General features: G+C 35.2%; 1 protein-coding gene across 2 annotated transcripts in view; it reads left to right on the forward strand.

The window, feature by feature from the left end:
- paqr6 (progestin and adipoQ receptor family member VI) overlaps positions 1 to 14,661 on the forward strand; it is a 75,877-nt gene that overhangs the window by 42,165 nt on the left and 19,051 nt on the right. For both annotated transcript variants that reach the window (XM_049464860.1, XM_022668706.2), the window contains exons 3-5: positions 1,796 to 1,923; positions 3,881 to 4,086; positions 13,077 to 13,203. In XM_049464860.1, the coding sequence (XP_049320817.1) occupies positions 1,796 to 1,923; positions 3,881 to 4,086; positions 13,077 to 13,203 (461 nt within the window). The remainder of the gene's footprint in view (positions 1 to 1,795; positions 1,924 to 3,880; positions 4,087 to 13,076; positions 13,204 to 14,661) is intronic.

The following is a 14,661-nucleotide window of genomic DNA, read 5'->3' on the forward strand; positions in this document are numbered from 1 at the left end:
CGCCAAAATCAGAGCGCACCTGGCTCTTAAAGGGAATGTCCAGCGACATGCACACCCATGATTAATTAACAGCAGCCACGCAAGGCGCACTTTTCCCGTCGTTACGATAGCAAAGACACATCGACACCCCCTAAATCAAGCTGCCCATTGTGCTCACTCAATCTACAATCATTTTATGAGTCATAAAAATATGTTAAAGGCCTGAATTTCTGTGAAATACCTGTTTGTTTTCATGATGTTTGAAATATTGTGCTTTTTATTTTGATATGTGGGATTAGCTTCAAAGATGTATATGGTGTATAAAGTGTCATTTGGAAAAAAAAAAAAAGGCGCAGAAGGAGCTGGGGAACAAACAAGACTACAGTTCCCACTAGGGGTGGGCGATATTGCTCTAAAATAATATCACGATATTTCAGGTATTTTTGCGATAACGATATACTTGGCGATATAGGAAAACTAAAATAATTCATTCATTTCAGGAATATAGTATAATAGTATAACAGAATAATCATAATGTGGGAAAATAAATAATATAGCATAAAATAATATAATGCAGCAAAAAATATTGCAGAATATTTAGTGCATGCATATAAACTGCAAACTAAAACAATTAAACAATACATTCACTTAAAGCTTCACAGTGAAAAATAGACTACTTTTAAGACAGAACATCTCTATTATCACGATATGGATTTTTCATATCATGATATTTCTGTGTTACGGTATATTGTATACGATATAATATTGCCCACCCCTAGTTCCCACAATATCTTGCAAATTAAGCTTATGATTTCTGGCATGCACATTTGTGAAATGACTGTACTGTACATTAGATCAAGCTGTAGTTTGATTGCATAAAGTGCAATATAACATTTCATCCCTAAACATCGTTTTGAAAGATTTGAACTTCATGTACAAATATCACATGTAGCTTAAATTTAGATTTTGACTTTGGTCACCCAAAACATGCAGTGTATGAGATGTTCTCCAGGACCAGAAATGAGAGAGAAGCACTACTTCATAATGATTCATCTAACAAAAGGCAACAAATGTAAAAAACACTGTTTTAATAAGTTTACAACAAGAATGTGAGAATATAGTAAGAATATAAACAGCCAGATACACTTCTTTACATATTCTTACACATATACATCTTTAATATTTATGATTTACATGTACACCTCATTGTATTGGACATATATTGCCATATAATTTTATACATTGTCTGGCCAAAAAAAGACTCTTTCACAATTCCAGACCGATGAACCCTGGCCTTGTCATCAGGGAAGAAATATAAAATCCATTGATGGAATAACCTGCTCTATATTCAGTATATTCAGGTAGTCAGCTGACCTCATTCTTTCAGCACATACTGTTGCTGAACCTAAACCTGCAGACCAACTGCAGCATCAACACCACATCATTTACTTACTTAAATCCAGAAGCAGACTTATTATATAAATAATATGGTATGGTATGGTATGGTATGGAAGGGAAATTGGGATTGTTGCCTGAGGGTTTAGTAGAATAGAACGCTTAAGCGATGCTGGAGAAGCTCCAGGGGTTTCCTGAGTTCATTGGTATGAAGAATCAGGATCAGGTGATGCTTGCCAACAATATTTGGCCAATGTTACCTTGAATAAGCACCTTTCTCATGGGATTTGGAAGAGTTCCAGCTGAGCTTTGAGTCTTGTAAACAGAGATTAGGTCTGATTGTTTATCTGCTGATGGGCAGGCGGATTGATTTCCAGTGCTGCACCCTTCACCGTGTGGACTGATGTGTTGTAACTCACAGGTGTTCCGGGAAGACAGCATCATATCAGGCTACAGGCACCCGCAAAGCTCTGCCGTGGACTGCATCCTCAGCAGCTTTCAGATGACCAATGAGACGGTGAATATCTGGACCCACTTCCTGCCGACCTGGTGAGAGATCCAGTCCAGCATGTCCAGCCTTTGAGTCCTGACTTAGCACTTGCCCCCAGTCGGCTTAGCAGGCTTTAGGCAGAAGTGTGTTATGTAACAGTGTAGTGTACAGTAGAGTAGTTTAATGCTCAATGCCTTATTTAATAGCCGGAGATCGGCCACAGTTTACACACTCAGCAGAGGAATATCTGATTTACGGAGGCTGTTATTGCATAATTTTGCACATATGTGTGTAAGAATAGCAACTGCAATAATGAAGGCAATCGAACTGCATATATTTTAAATGTTAGTATTGGTTATTTAGTAATAAATGTATAGTCTATAATAGGCTAGATCTCTTTTTTAATATGATTTATTAAAGCAGGAATTCTTAACTTGACATAATCCAGAGGTCACAAGGCCAAAGTGATAGGTTATACTTAATGACACAAAATATTTAAGAACCCCTGCAATCAAGTAAATAGTATATACAGCTATTTACACTTAAAATGATGAGTTTCTTTGATTTTATCAAATTGAAAACCTCTAGAATATAATCAAGAGGAAGATGGATGATCACAAGCCATCAAACCAAACTGAACTGCTCAATTTTTAGCACCAGGAGTAAAGGCATAATGTTATCCAAAAGCAGTGTGTAAGACTGGTGGAGGAGAACATGCCAAGATGCATAAAAACTGTGATTAAAAACCAGGTTTATTCCACCAAATATTGTTTTCTGAACTCTTAAAACATTATGAATATGAACTTGTTTTCTTTGCATTATTTAAGGTCTGAAAGCTAAAAGCTCTGTATATTGTTTCTGTTATTTTGACCTGCACATTGTCACGCCCCCCCACCCCCCCCACCCCCCCACTCCAGCAAGAACAAAGCAGACGTATGTAGTCTAGTATGAAGATGATCCGTGCAGAGACTCAAGAGAACTCCAGACAAACTCCAGTCCAGCTAACCTTCTTTAATATATTTACTTTATTCTACTAAAATACATTCATTTACTATCAGCATATATGCAGCTGAAACAGGGAGCAGCCTAGTGCATCCCAAAATTTAATTATCAACATTAACATCTTAATAGACCATTATAGTCAGTAAGGCTTTTAGTAAAATGTGTTTTGGGGAGGAGGGGGTGGGGGGGCTGTAGTGCACTATAGGACACTAGGCTTTTGTTCTTAATGGCTTTATTTTTTCTCCTTACATTACTTTTACTTTTTGAAACCAGTACTTTTACACTTACTGGAGTAAAAGCTTGAGTTGTTACTTCTACAGAAGTATTTTAAAGACTAGTATCTACATTTGCAAGAAAAAGTATGTTAACCCTTTGGGATGACCTGGATTTCTGCATAAATTGGTCATTAAATGTGTTCTGATCTTCATCTAAGTCACAATAATAGACAAACACGGTCTGCTGAATTAATACCAAACAGAAAATTATATATGTTTGCATGGTTTTATTGAACACAACATGTTAACAGTCACAGTGCAGGGTGGAGAAAGTATGTGAACTTTTGGATTTAATAACTGATTGACCCTCCTCCAAAAATCGCAATCAAACGTTTCCTGTAGTTACAGATCAGACCTGCACAACAGACAGGAGGAATTTTCATTCCTCTTTACTAATCTGTTTCAGTTCAGCTATAATATTCTTGGGATATCTGGTGTGAATCTCTCTTGAGGTCATGATGCCACAGCATCTCAATTGGGTTGAGGAGGTCAGGACTCTCCAGAAGACGTATTTTTTTCTTTCGAAGCCATTCATTCGGTTGTTGATTTACTTCTATGTTTTGGGTCGTTGTCCTGTTTCATCATCCATCCTCTGTTGAGCTTCAGTTGGTGGACACATGGTCTTAAGTTTTCCTGCAAAATGTCTTGGTTCACATACTTTTCACACCTTTGGTGACTTAAATTTAACTCCACTAAAATCCAGCCTGTGCCTTATCTCTCTCTGTCTGGGCTCTGACAGGTACTTCCTGTGGCGTTTCTTCCTGCTGTGCACCACAGAGAACTTCCTCTCAGAAAGCTACACATGGCCGCTGCTGGTCTACATGATGCTGATCTGCCTGTACCCCTTCATCTCCAGCTGCGCCCACACCTTCAGCACCATGTCCCCCGAGGCTCGACACATATGCTACTTCTTCGACTACGGAGCCCTCAGCCTGTACAGTCTGGGTATGATCCAGATCACCTCACGCTCTGCGCACCCTTATGTGGGTTCACTCTCGTATGATCAGCCTGGGATCATCGGGTTCACTATTGGAGGGCATAGTTCACCGACCTGCTTTAACAAACCTGATCCTGCACTTCAGCTCACTGACAGCTCTAGTATGTGTCACATCTGGCAAAGCGCCAGACTGTGCTGGATGCCAGCCCTTGAGGACTGGAGCTGGTGACCTCTGCTCTACATAAAAATACATATAGCTTCCATATGGGCTTTGATAGATATATAGATTTATATTATCTACTGTAGGGGTGGGCGATATGGCTCTAAAATAATATCACAATATTTCAGGGTATTTTTGCGATACCGATATACTTGGCGATATAGGAAACTAAAATAATACATTCATTTCAGGAATATAGTATAATAGTATAACAGAATAATCATAATGTGGGAAAATAAATAATACAGCATAAAATAATATAATGCAGCAAAAAATATTGCAGAATATTTAGTGCATGCATATAAACTGCAAACTAAAACAATTATACAATAAATACACCTAAAGCTTCACAGTAAATAATAGACTACTTTTAAGACAGAACAGCCCTATTTTCACGATATGGATTTTTAATATCATGATATTTCTGTGTCACTATATATTGTATACGATATAATATTGCCCACCCCTAATCTACTGTTTAATTTACAGTAGTTATCTATCTTAAAAATAGTTAAAATATCTAATTAACATGATTTTTTCACTGAGCCGAAAATGCAGTAGATCAGCCAAAGGACATGTTTGCCTTCAGATGTGTCCTTTTATAGGATTAGAGAGAGTCACCAGTAGGGTTGTGCCATATGGTATCGTATGCAATTATAATAATAATAATATTTTTAAATATTGTGAACAATATTATACCCTGAAATATCGTGCCATATCACCCACCACTAATTATCACACCAGGGTACTTCCTTTTTGCTGTTTTTAGCAACAAAAATAAATTACACTGTTCTCATTTCCCATTATATATATATACCATATATAAACTATAAAGATTATACCTGTACAGTATAATTTATTTTACTTTAATCCTGTATATATGGAGATATTTGGAGTGCATTATTATTATCATGACATTCTGGATCATTGACTTCTGTTACAAATCTGATACATTTCTTGTATTTTTTTAATATCTCAGTTGGGGGTGTGCCATATTATATCAAATCATATGCAATAGTATATTTAAATTTTCATTTTGTTGCAGTAGTGTATTCTTGAAATATATATTTTTATTCAGTGTTTTTTTCAAAAGTCGCCAATAGTATCGTAGAAAATACAGTGAAACCAATCACTAGTCTGTTTACTATATCTATAAATACAACACTTTCTATGAATGCCATGTCTATAAGACTCTATAAACATACTTATAACTCATAACACATAATAATCCATTTATATGGCATTATAAACATGGCTTTAAATATTCATGAAAATGTAAAACACATTATAGCCTTGTTTATTATGCATTATAAATTGTAATCAAGCTGCCTACTTATAAACACACACTGATCCATTCTGAAATTACATTTAAACAACCAATGGATCATACTTATTTTAAATATTATAAAAGCTTATATTAATTTGTATTTGTATGTATTATAACGTGTCATTGTACACTCCAAGTACAGTGACAGATGTCTATCATGGGAAAATACTGTATTGATAGTGACATATATGACATGATATATAACTCAGATGTGTAATATTACAAGCACTGCTTATGATGCATTAAAGTCACAATTCATAATCCATGATGAACATGGCTATAATGAGTTATTCATTTACTTATATAGTCATGTTTAAAATGCACCATATGCAATAAAAGCTACATAAACAAGTTAAAAGAGATTTAGTGAAAATGTATGAATATTTTTTTAGTTTTATTTATGCATTTAAAAATTGGAATTATATTACCATCTACTAAAAAGTCCCACTTTGTACTACTATACCTCTTTCAAACTGGACCAGTGCACAGAGTGATTCTTACCTGTTGATTTAAACCGGGTTACTTATAATCCCACCATTCAGCTCTGTGGAGAAATCTTGGTGTGTATGTTTGGTGTGTTTGTCTGCAAGAAATGTATGGAAGGTCTGAACATGTTTTAAATGGATTGAAAGATACGATCTGTGACAGTCTAAGGCAGTTTCACATATATACATTTCCCTCTGATCGAAGTCAGTTAAAACACATTAGTAACTTTAGAGTGTTTTCACACCTTTAGCTCGTTTTTCTGCTCTGAATAAGTTAACAAATTAATTTATATGGAGGAGTGTTTTCCTGTATTGTGAGAGTCTAGTGCACTTACTGGATTCAGTGTAAAAAAAAAACATGAAGCAACGGTGACAGCATTAGAGCATAGCTGTTGTATAAATCTAGGAAATGAATCAGATTAAACTGCACCTGAACAGCCGTTTAACTCAAATATGAGGAGTAAATGTGATAGTCGGGTTGCTTCGCGGGCAGTTTGCATTCTCACTTAAAATTTACCTCTCAATGAGAGAAGGTGGTCTTGTTGCGGTTATTTTGGTACACACCCGAGTGTATTTACTGTTTTCACACCTGCTTAATTGACTTGAACAAAGGGCGCAAACGAACCAGAGTCCCTAGTGCGTTTTTCTTTTCTTTGGTTGGGTTTGTTTTCACACAGGTAAAAAGAGAGAAAATGCATCACAACAAACTACGTGAGATTTTTCTCTGAATCTAAGCATCTGATTACTGTCTTCACACCTGCTCAAATAAACAAACAAAAAATACTAACCAGGACAAACTAAAGAGTGCAAGTGTTAAAAAATTATATGCCAAGAATTTGTTAGCAGCATTAGCATAGCATTTCCTGTTTTAGTCAGCCAGAAATCAGTTTATTGACTTGCTACAGATCTTATCAGTTTAATGTTTTATTTTTGGTGTCTGAAGCAGCTCCAAAGCTAATATTGCTAAAGGAAGCTTATACCCCTCCCAGCTACCAGCTGCATGTCTAAATCAACACATCATCTTTACAGACATTAGCGAGTTCATTATATCTGTTATAATGTTATAATAGACTTGCTTATGTTGTTTCTGGTAATGTACAATAAACTTTCATCTATAAACACTGACAGAATATGTTTATATGTGGGATGCACCACCTTTTAATGAAAGCTGTTGTACAGCTGTTGTTCTTCACCTCTTATGTTATGTTGCCTGTTCATACGGACAGTTCTAGCCAGACACTGCCGGTCACCATCATTACCACATTAATACTGCACTGTCCACTGTGGATCAAGCTATGTTAAATATCCACACAACTTCAGGATCTTTTGAATGTCCCATCCATCTGCACCCACTATCGGACCTGGCTCAGATCCAGATAATTACTGTCATATTTTTTGCACTATTAGATACACTTTAAATCCTTTTTTTTTTTTTTTTCAATTGTCGGTGTACCCTATAAGCACCCGAAAGCAGCTCCAAAGCTAATATTGCTAAAACACCTTACGTATGAATATTACCAGTCATGCATTAAGGAGCAGTAAAGTCACTCCGCTGTAGTGCAGTGTTATACAGGAGTTTTTGTGAAGTATTAGCATTAGCTGCTTACCACAGCGCTAACTCTTTCACCATTTAGAGGAGAGTATATTTGACTATAGCCTGCATGTTTACTGTGTTAAAACATACTACGTGAGACAAACCGCTAGCTAATATCACCCTGGCTTAGCTAGCACTGCTGCTAACTGCGCTAAAATATTGGAAATCTAATCGTACTGTAAATAAACGGAATTGCTTTACTCACCCAAATAAACAGTTTTCATGAGAGAAATCTGTGTAGATTAACATCCAGCACTTGTTTGATTTTAAAAGAAAATGCTTGTTTTTTTAACAAGACCTGCTGTATTAGGAGGGAAACATGGTGACACCCTTGTTCCTTACTAGTGTTGCCTTAAAATGCGCCTTATAATTCAGTGCTCCTTATGTATGAAAATAGACCAGAAAACAGACGTTTATTGATAGTGTGTCTTATAATCCAGTGCACCTTATAGTTCTAAAAAAATATATATATATATATATATATATGTTCACTATGATTCATTACAAGATAACACCTCACATCACCTACAGGTGTAAAAGATCACAAGCTGTTGTTCCAAGCTGTTGTACATTTTAATACTAGATTCTACATCGACCCCTTCTTGCTCTTTAGCTTCAGTGTTTGGGGCAGAAACTGTTTGCCAGATTCTTTCAGACTGATTCATCGTGAGGAATCCTTTATTAAATTATGGCTCTGGTATGAAATCACCGCTGTGATTGTGACTGTGATTGTCGCTGCATGTGGAACATGAGGTTTATGTAAGGGCGTAGGATGCTGGAAGCTCCCAGATCTCCCGCAGGCCGAGTTCAGGAGTAAACAGTGTGAGTTTATAGGGCGGTTTCTGACCCGGCTGTGGAGGAGCTGTGGATGGGGAGCGGCCGCTCGGACACACTGAAGCCATTGTGCTTTTCTAGAGCTTCAAATAAAAGAAAACAAGAGGCAGAGAACTACAGAGGAACAGCCAACAAGCTTTGTTCCTGCTTGAGCTGAAGTGTAGAGAGATAGTACAGTCCAGCAGCTGTTTAAAGAACCTTTTCCTTTTAAACCTTTAACTTAAAGAACCTTTAATTTTTAAAGTGTGGATCATGGAGACATTCAAGCTGACCCACCTGAAGGTCACTCTAACTCTAATTGTTTAAAAGGACTTACTGTGAGTTGGAGGAGAACACCTACATTGTAGATAATAATGTCTCACTTAATTTAAAGGAGAACTCCGGTGTATAAAAAACTTTGGGTGTATAAAAAGTAAAAAGTGATACAACTACTTACCTTTGTTGAATAGCCCACCACCGCTCTCCTACAGCTTTCTGAGATTCAGTAATTTTGTACTTTTTGCCCGGCACTCTGTCCAATGGTCGTATCGGGCCATATTTTTCCCCAATAAATTATCCAGGCTCAAAGTAGCTCCTCACCTCATTGCTAGAAATGTCAGGTGTGTTTAGGTAAATTTCTGCCATGTTGCTATATATTTTGGCGGTGGAAAACAGAGGTACTCCACTGACTGATTAAAACCTTGATGACAGTCAATCACCAATGTCCATTCCAGTAGGTACGCCCAGTGCTCGTCAGTGTTGGGCATGTTATTTTAAAAAAGTATTTAGTTATAGTTACTAGTTACTTCTCCAAAAAGTAGCTAAGTTACTAACTTAGTTACTCCTATAAAAGTAACTACCAGTACCAGTAAAAGTAAAACTATTGTGTTACTTTTGTGTTACTGTTAGCGCAGGGCATATTTTTTGCGCCCTCACGATACCAAAGACACACTGACATCCTAAATCCAGCTGCTTGATGCGCATTTGACCCATGCACTACAGATCACTAAAATAGGGCCGAAGATTTCAACGTATGACATGACATGGGCTATAGTTTATTAGTTATTTACTATATTCCTATAGTTTATTAGTAATAATGATTTTTTTGTCATTATAAAACCTGTTCAGATGGTGTTAGCATGCTCCCTGAGCTTTTTCTACAGATTTACAGGGTTTTAACAAGACCTTGTTGTTGTATTTATGTGGAATTAAACCTGTAACAGATAATTGTTTGCCACTTAGCAAGTTAATGCCCCAGTAGATATTGTGAAATAGTTAATAAAACTTGTTCAGAAGTTGTTTGGACCAGTTTTGGATGGTTTGAGTGGGGTTTAAGTGTGTTGAACAGTGTGTTAAGTATTGCCTCTTGGTTTCATTGTCACTCAGATGACTTATTGGGGAATTTTGACACTTCATTGTATGGCTGTTGCATCTTGTGGGAGGGTCGATCTTTTTCCTCTTTTTTCTCTGCAGCTCAAACTGAAAGTGCTGCTTTTGACCATTTTTGACCATTTGAGTTAAACTGTTCACGTGGCTAAAGATTAAGTGCTTCCTTATTTTTTTTTAAGGGTTAACTTGAAACTGCCAACTGCAAAAAAGCAGTATAATGCCTTTTGAACTTAACCTCCACCTAATATACAGCACTGGGAGTTATTATTAAAAAACAGAAGTCCAGAAGTTTGAATGCATGGTTATTGAAGATACAGATTTGTTATCGTGATGTTAAATTATGTTTATTATATATATATTTGTTATATAACTAATGTTTGTTTTATTAATTGCTTTAATTCTACTTTGCGAGACTGTTCTTTTTATAACATGAACTGTCCCATGGACTGCAGATAAAAATGAGCCATTTAGCTAAATCTCACACATTTACATAATAAAATAATGATGCTAATTAGGGTTTGTCAAAACAAATCAAACCAAATTAAGTGTTTGGCTGAATAAGTAAAAAAAATAAATAATTTTATTGCTGGAATCTTAAAAAGTTCAGTGTTATGTAAATGTTTTAAAGATCGTTTTGACTTTAAACAGCAGGACAAATACATATGTACAGCTCTGGTAAAAATTAAGAAACCACTTCAGTTTTTGAATCAGTTTCTCTGATTTAGCTATTAATAGGTGTTTGTTTGAGTAAAATGAACATTGTTGTTTTATTCTATAAACTACTTAAAACATTTTTCCCAAATTCCAAATAAAAATATTGTCATTAGAGCATTTATTTGCAGAAAATAAGAAATGGCTGAAATAACAAAAAAAAGATGCAGAGCTTTCAGACCTCAAATAATGCAGGAATGCACAAAACAAGTTCATATTCATAAAGTTTTAAGAATTCAGAAATCAATATTTGGTGGAATAACCCTGTTTTTTAATCACAGTGTTCATGCATCTTGGCATGTTCTCCTCCACCAGTCTTACACACGGCTTTTGAGTAACTTTATGCTACTCACTCCTGGTGCAAAAATTCAAGCAGTTCAGTGTGGTTTGATGGCTTGTCATCATCCATCTTCCTCTTGATTATATTTTTTCTATTTGGTAAAATCAAAGAAACTCATCATTTTTTGTTGTCGTCTCTTATTTTTTTTTTCCAGATCTGTAGACTATTTTATTTATGAAAAAAGTGGCAAAATTAATAAAAAAAAACCTGTGAACTGTATTTGGTTACTTTGGTATCTGGCTACTAAAGTCAGGTGATAGTGTTTGCTTCTTTAGTAAAAATGCCGGGATAACATTGCTAACAAAACTTGTCCTGCATGCCCTGAAAGCACACCTTTAAACAGCCCATAATAATCGCTGGGAAAACAGAAAAGCAATTTCCTTTTTTTTTTTTTTTTTTTTTTTTGATAAATTACTGCACTTCATGCAAATCTAATCTCAACAGCCTGAGAATGAGCTGGCTGTTCGGCTCAGCACTGCCTACACAGTGCATTGGCAGCGTTAAATCAACATTTTTCTACATTTTAACACAGTTTAATCAGTGTTACTTTAACACTAACAGTATTAATTTCCTCCTCTTTCCTTATTACACTACTGCAGGCTTACATAATGAGCCTATGTACCTCATTAACATGCACACTAACACTAACATTTCTAAGATTTAAAGCAGAAGTGGACTTTGAGGAGATTAGAGGTGTAATTGGGGCAGGATCTCGGTTGCAGTAACTCGATTAACCTGAAATCCTCTTTGGCACCTAGAAATCCCCTAAAATCTGCCCTGAAATATTATTTCTGACTGAAACAAAAGTTATTAAAAGTTATTAGTCTAGACTGCTCAGATTTCATCTCATTCTTTGCAGGCTTCAGATTCTCTACTTCAGACTCAGACACAGTCACAAACTTCACACACAGTATTATCCCAGTTTATATGGGTTTGGCAATTACATGCTACATTTCATGTCCAATTACTTTTTCCATGTGGCATGGAGGCTAAAGAACAGTGCACTGGCCTGCAGTATATAGTATTATTATACATATATACAGCTCTGTAAAAAAATAGAGACCACCTTTTTTTTTTTTAATTTTACCAAATTGAAAACATAATCAAGAGGAATATGGATGATCACAAGCCATCAAACCAAACTGAACTGCTTGATGCTTTGCTCCAAAAGCAGTGTGTAAGACTGGTGGAGGAGAACATGCCAAGATGCATGAAAAATTGATTAAAGTGTTTAAAAACCAGGGTTATTCCACCAAATATAAATTTCTGAACTCTTAAAACTTTATGAATATGTACTTTTCAGCCATTTCTCATTTTCTGGAAATAAATGCTCTAAATGACAATATTTCTATTTGGAATTTGGGAGAAATGTTGATGTGTAGTTTATAGAATAAAACAACAATGTTCATTTTACTGAAACATAAACCTATAAATAGCAAAATTAGAGAAACTGATTCAGAAACTGAAGTGGTCTCCTAGTTTTTTCCAGGGCTGAAGAATATTTAGAGACTCCTGTATTGAATGAGCTTGTTATAGTTGCTGTTATTGCACTGTCCACTGTGGGTGATAATAGCCTAATTAGTCTATGTTATTCTATGTTGTGTTCCTGGTGCATATCTTTGCTGTCCAATGAAAAACTAGTATCTGCAAAACAGCAACTTTACAAGAGAATCTTTCAAAGGAATCAATGTAAAAAGAGTTTATTTCAGGTCATTTTGAAGTATTTCTATTGGTCCATTCATCAAGAAATTTAGGCACAATGTAAGAGAGTTTTTCTGTTTAAATTATTCAGTAAACTGAAAATCGACAAAAAATATTTTTTATTTTATTATAGTTTAATATAATATCCTATCCCTCTTCACCCACTATCACTCTGAGCTCCACCTTCCATAATTCACATCACCTTTCAATATTGAGCACACTGTTCAGTATTCAATCTCACTCACATGATAACACCTAACAGTTTATAACGATTTGGGCATTCTCAAGCCGTCCCCTTAAGTCTCACTTCATTATCAAATTCCACATGGCTAATTTGGGATATAATTGTGATTTAGCATGTACAGATTTGATTTGCTTTAGAAAAACAATGTTATGTTGTATCCCTCTGTTCCTCCAGGGTGCGCTATCGCGTACGGCTCTTACGTGATGCCTGAATGTTGGGTTAACAGTTGGCTTCACCAGCATTTTGTTTCCATCGCCATCGCCAACACGATCTTCTGCACCAGCATGTCCTGCTACTCCAGGTAGGGAATTCATACAGTTTTACAGTTCTTCAGTTTCTCTGATTTTGCTATTTATAAGTATATATTTGAGTAAAATGAACATTGTTGTTTTATTCTATAAACTACAGACAACATTTCTCCCAAATTACAAATAAAATATTCTCATTTAGAGCATTTATTTGCAGAAAACAAGAAATGTGTCTCCTATTTTTTCCAGGGCTATACATATATTTAGAATCCACAGAGCCTATTTAGTAAACCTGCATTTGTCTTCTGATTTATATAATGCTTTATATACTGTATAATGTAAATTATATTAAAATAGAGATAAAATAACCCTTTTGAAAAGCCTATTTTTGCCTCACTGTAAATGTTTTCAGACTCAAAATATGTACAGCTTTAAAAATCTTTTTAACACACCTGACACATCTGCTTTTAATTCATTTCCACTCACTAGTCATCAGTTCTGACTCAGTATGTTTCTGTAGAACAGGGGATTTCACATGAGACAACTCTGAATTTGTTTATCTTAATTTAATTATGTAGAAATTGATGGAATTTCCCTGTAACACTTCAGTTTTCTCAGAAATGGCATTACACTGTTTCCTTTCCAACCTACACAAAACCATTGTTATGCAAATCTTGTATCTTCTTTTTTTTACATTTTGACATAATGAAAATCTGGGAGTTGTTCTTTTTATTGTGCCAGAAATGCATTATACATGGACCAAAATACAGCTCTGGAAAAACATAAGAGACCACTTAAAAATTATGATTTACCTTGATTTTACCAAATTAAAAACATTTGAAATATTATCAATATAATAAGAGGAAGATGAACTGCTTGAATTTTTGCACCAGGAGTGACATAATTGTATCCAAAAGCAGTGTGTAAGACTGGTGGAGGAGAACATGCCAAGATGCATGAAAACTGTGATTAAAAACCAGAGTTATTCCACCAAATATTGATTTCTGAACTCTTAAAACTTTATGAATATGTTTTCTTTGCATTATTTGAGGTCTGAAAGCTCTGCGTCTTTTTTTGTTATTTCAGCAATTTCTCATTTTCTGCAAATAAATGCTCTAAATGACAATATTTTATTTGGAATTTGGGAGAAATGTTGTCTGTATTTTATAGACTAAAACAACAATGTTCATTTTACTCAAACATAAACCTATAAATAGCAAAATCAAAGAAACTGATTCAGAAACTGAGGTGGTCTCTTAATCTTTTTCAAAGCTGTATATGCTTCAAAATTATGTGTTATATTTCTTTAGCTTTTACATTAATTAAGAAGTTTTTTTTTTTTTTTTTTTCATTTTTCTATAAGGTTGCCATTTTGGAGGCCAAAATATTGGGCAAATCTATAAGAAAAATAAACTTCCTAGCTTTTATATGAAATTGATGTAGAGATCTTTAATTTCTAAAAAAAAAAAGTTGATCCTCTATCTTATTTTTACACTACGATCAGTGGCGAT

Source organism: Astyanax mexicanus, chromosome 1 (assembly GCF_023375975.1).
Source record: "Astyanax mexicanus isolate ESR-SI-001 chromosome 1, AstMex3_surface, whole genome shotgun sequence".
Classification (NCBI taxonomy): Eukaryota; Metazoa; Chordata; class Actinopteri; order Characiformes; family Acestrorhamphidae; genus Astyanax; species Astyanax mexicanus.